Here is a 9269-nt window from a genome sequence, read left to right as displayed (position 1 = left end):
TGTATGTATGTGTATGTCACATTTACTTAAGTAATTAACCATTTAAGTACTTAAGTAATCTTGTCCTAAGGTGTTGTGTGTATGTGTATGTCAATCTTATTTAGCTAATTAACCACTAAAAAAAATCATTTAAATGTTCAAAACTAATATTGTTAAACATTAAAAAAAATTAAAGGTAAAATATTATTAAGGATTAAAAAACTAAACAACTAAAAAACAAATAAACTGTACAATTTTTTTATGAAAAAAATAAAAATAAAAATATTTTAACTATTAATGCATTTAAAAAACAAAAAAACAAAAAAAAAAATAGCTACCCCCAAAAAGCTTCCGGCCGGATCCTTGCCCCTATGCTCTCCTCGCCTGCTGCTCAGTAAGCCCCTCAGTGCAAAATGAGGGGTTGCAGTTGTTTCGCAACTTATATAGGGCAAGGCATGTCCGACCGAAACGTTTTCGGCTAGAACCCTGTTGCCACGCTAGCGCTGCGTGGCTGCCACATTAGACCGACCGGACGGCTGGATCGCTCGGGTTAGCCCCAAGTGCGACACAAATCCGTACTTTTACCCAATAAATCTTAGAAGCCACCACCACCCCATCTAGAATTTGTTTACCAGCCACAAAATCCCCTTGTTCCTCTGAGATCACAATAGGGAGAGAAGTTTTGAGCCTTTCTGCAATCAATTTAGTGATAATCTTATACACCACATTACAAAGAGCAATAGGTCGAAAAAATTCGAGCTTATCAACTCCTCCTTTTTTGGGAATGAGAACCAAGAAGGTAGAGTTCAAGGCTCGAAGAATGTGCTTACTATGAAGAGATTCCTGAACAACCTCCAAGAAATCCACTTTAATAATGTCTCAAAACTCCTGAAAATTCAACAGGAAAACCATCCATGCCTGGAGCTTTACCTTTGTTCATCCCAAACACCACTTCTTCTAACTCAGGTAGTGAAATCGAACGAATGATAGGATCATTCATTGCATTGGTGACTGGAGAGGGAATGCAAGAAAGGAACAAATTCTCCTCCTCTGTAGCAGGAGGGGAATCTTCAGCAAAAAGAGTAGAGTAAAACTGACGGGCCTCACAAGACATAGCCAACAGAGAAGAAATCCGAAGTCCTTCAAAGGTAACCAGAGAAGAAATATACCCCTTATTACGACGAGTTTGGACAAAATGATGAAAAAAAGCAGTATTCCTATTCCTATCCCCTTCCTGAAGCCAATCAACCCAAACCTTCTGTTTCCAATAAATCTCATCACGAAGCTCCCACTCCTCCACATTTCGCATAACCTGGGATTCAGCTTTTCCTAGAGCATCCGTGAAACTATTATCCCTAATCTAGCGAGTAATCACAGCAAGACGATCCAAAGCATTCCTCTTCCTGGACTTAAGGTTACCAAAACAGAAAGTACAAAAATATTAGCCCTCTAATAAATATAATTTAATAATTGTAAAATGTGCCACACACCATGACCAGTAAGATTTAAACCCAAAGGAAATCAAAGTAAGATTATCTGATGCTACGCTCTTGTTCCCTGTAAATCAAACTTAGGAGGCAAAAGCAATAAAAATCCTAAGATGCTTACTTACACATGTACTGATCTTTTGAGAGGTTATACTTGAACTAGGTTAAGAACTAGTAGTTACTGCTTAACTGAACCGTCCCCCAAATATATTCTTGAACGGAGGCAGTTTATTCATTGCTACTATCCAAATAATTGAAATGATGCAAGGGCAACCAGAAACATGCTATGTAAAGTGACAAGCGTTTTAGGCTTAATAATATCTCCACACTCTCTTTGTATCTTGAACATTTGTGCAGAATTCTCTCTTCTCTTGTTAAAAGAGTATTGTGAATTCTTATGCTTTTATCATTCTCTAAGATCAAAATCAGATATCATAACTGTTGCACATGATCAACATCCTTAGCATGAACCATCTTATGGCAAACAGGAAAATTTACTGAACGATACCATTCAAATTTGTTAGCATGCCTGTGAATCTAAGATGAATTTTATTTGCTTTCTTTGCTGGCCCTGGCGCATGATGTCACTCCTTGCAGCTTCTCATAAAGCACAAGCAGACCAATATGTGGCAATAGTAACTTTTTCAAATAAATTTATGTGTTTAATTTAAATTGTATATTTTAAATTTTGATTTGTTTAAATAGTTCATATAAAATTATATTAATAGATGACAATTATCTAAACAAGTCAAAATTTGAAACAGTGTCATATTAAGAAAAATAACGATAACAAATATATCTTGATAAAACATTGAAAAGTAATCATTTTTGATAAACCCATGATTTGGGTGATAGAATCAAGGTGTTGTTGTGCACGATGTCCCTTCTTACAGCTTGTCATAAAGCACAAGCAGACCAACATGTGACATAACCAATACATTCAAGCAACAATAAAGTAGCAGTTCTTTAAAATCTTTTTTAACGAGTTTGATTTGAACAACATGCTCTTAAGTTTTGACTTGTTTACATGGTTCTTCTCTAGTCATACTAATAGGTGGATGCTATTAGAAAAGCGGATTTGATTTTAGATGAGCCACCTGAACAAGTCAAATTTAATGTCTTATTTAAGCTTACTTCATAACATATCAAGAAACAAAATGATAACAAATATAGCTTAATGAAACATTGGAAAGTAATACGTTTTGATAACTTATATATTAAAAGCAGTCATTACCAATTGATTTAGTTATTCAACCAGATAAAAAAATCTTGCTATTTCAAGATGTCCAGCAAACATTGTTCACTGATAAGTTAAAAGACAATATTTAAACACATACTCAATTCTTAACACTATCCTAATAATAATAGATCAGAGATAAAAACTACCCATAGAATAGTATAGATAAATACTAAACGTACACAATTGCTACCATAAGCTCTGTTACACATCTATAACAAACTCACGTCAATGCCAATCCCTCCTCACTAAAGCTTTCTGCAACTTTAGCCACCAAAGTCTCATCTTGTGGGCGGCTCTTATACTTGTATCTCCGTGCAATGAATACAAAAGCCAACAGATTGAGGGAATTCAAAGCAACCAACAACCAGTAAAAATTATCCAGTCGACTTGTATTGAGATTATCCTTCAGCCACTTGTGACCCATCTTTCCAGTAACACCATTAACAATGTGAATAATAAGACTACTAACGAAGCTCCCGATGCCAATGGCTGTCAAAAGGCAGGCAAGACCAAGGCTCCTCATGGTGTCAGGAACTTGTCCATAGAAGAACTCCTGCAAACCCACAAGGGCAAAAGCATCTGCAATCCCCATCCCCACATTAGGCACAGAAAGCCAAAAGGCACTCATGGGAACCACAGCTTGCGGTTTGTGCATGAGACCGTGGTCTTGTGCGATCTTCAAGCGCCTCGCTTCCACCAGTGCTGCTGTTATTGTTGCCACGATTGAAAACACAAATCCTACACCGATTCTCTGAAGAATAGTTATGCCTCGTTTCATGCCAGTTATCCTTGCTGCAATTGGGACCAGCATGCGGTCATATGCGCCCACTGTAATCATTGTGCTTATGATTACTACGGCTAGGGTGGAAGCAGGTGGTATGTGGAAGTGGGGGCCAAGGCTCCTGTCCATTGTGCTGCTCTGCTTCACGAAGAATGTGCCGCCTTGTTGGAGAATGGTTGAGTAGATGATCACTGTGAGCCATACTGGTACCATTCTTGCTAGTTGTTTCACTTCTTCTACTTGTTCCCCTGTGCAGGTCTTCCAAGGATTATTTCTCCCATGCTCTAGTTCTTCTCCTATGGCTGCCTTCTCTAGACATTTGAAGTCACCTGTGTGGCTATGACCCAGTTTTACCTGCAAATGCCGGTTTCTAAAAGCTGCAACTAAAACCTGCTCACAGGAAGCAAGTCAGTATAGTCCAGAATCAATTAATTAGTTATCTGACTGGAGTTTTTCAACTATAACCATAAACTGGGTCTTTTTTATAAAACCCATTCAAACAATGCAAGCAGTCAATCTTTGGTGAAGTTAAATGGTTGAGAGATTAAGTGCTGTTGAGTGTAAAGTCTTAATATAATAATAATAGATGAGGTTAAAATTGTATCCGAAATAGATTGGATGGTTTAAATCATGTACATTAAGCTTTGATTTCTAAGTTTTAAAGTGTTAAACATTCAGAACTGACTGACATTCTCTAAACTTAATATGTTGCTTAGTGTGTAGTTTAAGATTGATACCTTCAATATGTTAATCTAAAAATGATTTGATTTTATTCCAAAGTAATAGTAATAGGAAGAGGGGTTTCATGAGATATTATTTTAGAATAATTACAGACCTGAGCAATGCGAGTGATTGGGCTCCCAACAGGAACTCTATGTCTATACTTGGGTGTCCCACATAAGAATATGAGTATAGATATCAAACTCGCAGATGCCACGATGCCAAATCCTGCTCCCCAACTCACATTCCCTTGAACATACACAATCACTGTATTGGTCATGAGAATGGCAAACATGAGACAAAAGTAGTACCAGTTAAAGAAGGAGATTTGTTGCTTGCTTTCCTTTGGATGTTGGTAATCAAACTGATCTGCTGCAAATGACTGCAGAGATGGCTTCATTGCACCAGACCCAAAAGATATCATATAAAGCGATGCGTACAAAACTGCCATTTGAGTGCCTGTGGCATGATTGTTGGTGTTAGTAGGAGGCCTGAGAGAAGAGAGTGATACCGAGACTATCAAGAATGCTAAGCCTGGAAGATAGACAAGTGAGGAAATAATGATCATCTTGTAGCGTCCCACATAGGCATCACTGAGGAAGCCCCCTATTAGGGGAACAATGGTTGTTACACCAGACCATATGTTTACATTTTCAGCAGATGTTGAAACACCCTGGTGCATCACATCTGTTAGGTATGTGAACAGGCTTGCTGCTATTGTGAAGTATGTCAATCTCTCACCCATTTCAACCACTGCATTGTGGACAAACACCACAAGATCAGAATTGATTCTAGTTACAACTATTACTTGGCAAATGAAAAAAGAAATAAAAAGAAGCTAACTTAAAAATACGGGCTTATGCAGTATGAAGCATTAATAATGGCAATTCAGGGTGATAGATAAAAAGAAGAATTCAATAAGAAGACTTGGGTGGTAAGGAAGGCCAGCTTTAAATCACACACATTAAGCAATATATTAAGTCTAAAGAATGTCAGTTAATTCTGAGTGTTAACATTTTTAAATTTAGAAGTCAAAGTTCAGTGTGTGATTTAAGCAGCCTAGGAGGTTAGGGCAAGTTGGTTTAGTGTTAGATCTATTTCCAGTTTCATGAGTAGAGTTTTAATATTTTATCTGTACCAACTTTATTTATTAAATTTGAGAAAAAGGAAATTATTAATTAGGAAGATTAAAATTTCAAAAATTATTTAAAAAAAAAATTATCATTAAAATATCATTGCATTCAAAATCATATTATTATGGACAATTTTCAACTGTTTATGAAATTAAAGAATTAAAAAATTAAGAAATAATGTATATGTGATTAAAATTACAAGATAAATCACACTGATTTTTTAGATTGAAATATATGAATTTAAAAATTTAAAGTAATGATTTTAAGATCAAAATTTTCTTTAAGTTTTTTTTTTTTTTTTTTCAATTAAATGACAAGATTGATTGAGTAATGGTTGGATCATAAAACCTTTTAAAATTAAAACTAAATCTTTCAAATACAGAGAAAGGGCTAAAAGTTACTTTTTTGAAAATTTCCTTCCCTTGAACTTTTTTTCACAAATTTATCAAAGGAAGTCTTGAGCCAACCATTATGTATATACCATCTGCATGGCACGAACTTGATTTGATTTAAATGATAAGTATACTGTATAGACATGCAAGATGCAGAAGCTGCAGTGTTTGCAAAAATTTCAGTAAAAAACATTAACTAATCTTGATGAGTTTTCTTAGTGCTAGTGATATATTGAGAAAGAAAAGAAAAAAGTACCCATGATGAAGAAGGCAGCAGGCCAACGTCCAGTTGCAGAATAGGAAACAGGAGCTCCCTTGAGGTCTACTGAACCATCTTTTACCCACTCTTCCTTATCATCATGTTCAATATCAAGCTCAGCTTCCATACCCATCAGTTTTCTTTCTCCTCTGTAAGTCTCAGATGTACTTTCACATGTATTTTGCCTTAATTATATATGCTAAACAAGGAGGAAGGATTCCAGAGCCTACACAATTGTAGCAGTCAAATTCCAACAGAATAGGTTGAAAGGTTGCCATCATTTGGCAGTGCATTGTTTCTTCATACATTGTTTGGTCGTTTCCTAACTATCATCTGGTCGAAGTGGGTAACAACCACGATAGAAAAAGTCTAAGGAGACATAAAAAATGATCATACTAGTTGTTAGGGCAGTTTTTAGATCGCTATCTAATTATTACTTATGGAATTTTTGACTATTAAGAACATTTCTCCCTTTTCTTGTTGTAATGGAATAACACCATTCTTACCATAGAGTTGAATTTAAAAATTTAGATAAATTAAATTTGATATTAAGTTAACATTTGGATGGAGAAACGATAGAAATAAGTTCATTAATATGTTTTGTGAAATTAATTTTTACAATTTTGAAAGGGAGGCTAATGATAAAATTGGACATGTCAATGAAAATGTAATGGTAGATAATTTCTAACTATTGCAAATGTGCCATAGCTCATTATACATACTTATGTTTGATGTGTGGTGGTGTTGAGAGACATCATTTATGAGCTTACCAAGAAATGTTTTATCTTCATTTGGTCAAGCCAAGCTAGGCAGACTAATTTAATGACTATGAACTCAGATTCAAGACAATAGGTCCATGAATGTAATATGTATAGGATGATGATACAAGAATATGATGTAATTAGGATTCTCTACAAATTTGTGGTTTAAACTTGTGTGTGTGAAATTTTACCATATTCATTTGGAAGTTCAATTTTTAGGGCTCTTGCCTAATCCTATAATGCATTAAATGAGGGAGTGTTGGATTTTTCAACTCTAAGATGGGTTATAGTGAAGAATGTCCCTCCTCAACTCTGGTCTTTCTTTCCACAACTTCTATCCTCCATACAAAAAGTTCTTAAAGTGGAAGAAACTAGAATGATTCTCCTCCATATGGATTCTATATTGTTGGTGTCCTTGCAACCTGGTAATGATATTCTTGAGGTAATTGGGGTTGATTTTCAAGTGACAATCTGATAACCTATAGATTAGAGGTTTTGGGATTGAATGCCCGCTTTTTGTGCAAAAAAGGACACCAAAGAAAAAATTGCCCTAACTTCAATAGAAATATGGGTAACCTTAAGTTTCACACCAAAAATATAGATGCTAATAAAAAGTAGCTTAACAATGAAGGAATTAAAAATAATAGTTCTGATGGAGGTGTTGATTTTGTGATAGGGAGAAGATTGTCCCCTATAGATGTTGATCAGGTTATTCTGACCTAATCCTAAGACCACTCCTGAGAAGGGTTGTCATGGAAATGTAAATAGATCATATAATTAATTATCTACGTCTAATTCCAATCATGAACATAAGAACAATTCCTAGGAATTGGTCTTAGACAAGATGAGACAAATAATTTTAGAAATAAAATTTGAAGCTATTAAAAATTGGCATAAGGAATTAGAAGCAAAAGGGGCCATGACGTTCGTAGAAAATGAAGAGATTAGAGAGAAAAAAGATGCCAATACATTCCTAGATGGCTCTCCCTTTACTAGTGTTGGGGAACTAACTAAAGAAGATGACCCCACTCCCTTTGCAAATGTGAGTAGGAAAGATAAAAAGAAGAGAAAACAATATAGCTTAAATGAGCTTGATTCTAACTCCAATAAGAAAGGGAGGAGGATAGAATACCTAAGTTTTTTTATAAGTTTAGAAATAGTAAAGATGACTATATTTTTCCCTTTTAATGATCTTGAACTGCATTAGCTAGAATATCAAGTGATTAGAGTCCCCTGATAGAAAATACATAGTAAGGAGATTGTTGAATCACATTAGGTGGATGTTGTTTTTTTTGTATGAAATCAAAGGAGTAGGCTTCTCTCTTGAAATTAATGTTCATTTCATATGGAAAGAGGCTAAGCAATTCTATTATAATTATGAAAAAGGTAGAGGCGACAAATTTATTTTTCTATTCATTAATTGGACCTAGTTTGTTATGAAGGCAGGGTGTCCCCAAGTAATAGAGATGTTTGAGTTATTTTGGAAACAAGAAGAAGTTTGGACTATGTTCAATTTATGATCTAAATGAATATAGGGAAAAAATTGAGTTATGGAAGTGGATGTGAAACCTTCCAAATATCCCATGAAGAGTGGGTGGAGACTTTCATATGATTGAGAGTAGAGTAGAGATGGTGGGTGGCATAGATATGGATTGGAAAGGTAATGAGAATTTTTTCCGTATAAGATGAATAATATGCTTAGTCTCAATGACCCAATAAAAGGAGAAAAAAATGGCACTAAAAACATTTGGTTCACTTGGTGCAACTCCCAAAAAGGGAATAGGAGGATCTATTATAGGCTTGATAGATTATATGCCAACAAAGATTACTTTAATTTTCACATTATTTACTATGGTAGCAAACTCAGGTTCATCCTTTCTCATTGCTAGATAGTCACCCCATTTTAGTTAAAATTAGGTTAACTATGAAAGGACTAAGGTTGTGAAAAAGGATAACAAGTTCATACTCAATACTTCTTTGCTTAAAAATCAAGATTGTAATGAGGCTATTTTTACCTTGAGAGATGTTAATAGGATTTTGTTAAAAGATTCTTCTGCTATAGAAAGATGAGATAATGATTCTAAGAGTTGGGCTATCATTTTTCAATCTACTAGAAATAAAATAGCAATGAATAATAGGATGGCTGAAAGTGGACTTCAAGAGAAAATTTTCTCCCTTGAATCCTATTTGCAAATTGAAACACACAATGTATTGATAAATGAGGAGTTGAACAATGTCCTATTTTCTAAGGACCTTTTAGACCAACAATATCTAAAGGATAAAAAACATGACCAAGGTGAACTAATTAACCAATGCCCTATATTAGAGAGAAGAATATAAGTAAAATTTTTGGTTTTGTTTGTCCAATGGTATATCCTTTTTGTGTGATCGGTATGATGCTAAAGAGTAATGTTATTACTTTTTATAAGAATTTATTCTCTACTTAAGGGAATGATATTGATACTAGAATGCTAGGAAGTTTTGTAGTTCAATATCATTCTTAAAAATATTTCTAAT

At 34.7% G+C, this 9269-nt stretch overlaps 1 protein-coding gene across 6 annotated transcripts in view; it reads right to left on the bottom strand.

Moving 5' to 3' along the window:
• Positions 1–2842: 2842 nt before the first annotated feature.
• The window catches only part of LOC131028654 (protein NRT1/ PTR FAMILY 5.4), a 75909-nt gene continuing 69482 nt past the window's right edge, over positions 2843–9269 (bottom strand). For 2 of the 6 annotated variants that reach the window (XM_057958989.2, XM_057958991.2), the window contains 3 exons: positions 5989–6217; positions 4323–4960; positions 2843–3877 (listed from right to left, as the gene is read on the bottom strand). In XM_057958989.2, coding sequence (XP_057814972.2) covers positions 2927–3877; positions 4323–4960; positions 5989–6124 — 1725 coding nt within the window. In that variant the 5' untranslated portion in view covers positions 6125–6217 and the 3' untranslated portion in view covers positions 2843–2926. The remainder of the gene's footprint in view (positions 3878–4322; positions 4961–5988; positions 6218–9269) is intronic. The other 4 variants (XM_057958992.2, XM_057958990.2, XM_057958993.2 and 1 more) reach the window with 2 other exon arrangements.

Source organism: Cryptomeria japonica, chromosome 4 (genome assembly GCF_030272615.1).
Source record: "Cryptomeria japonica chromosome 4, Sugi_1.0, whole genome shotgun sequence".
Lineage (NCBI taxonomy): Eukaryota > Viridiplantae > Streptophyta > Pinopsida > Cupressales > Cupressaceae > Cryptomeria > Cryptomeria japonica.
This window is presented reverse-complemented; position numbering and strand designations above follow the sequence as displayed.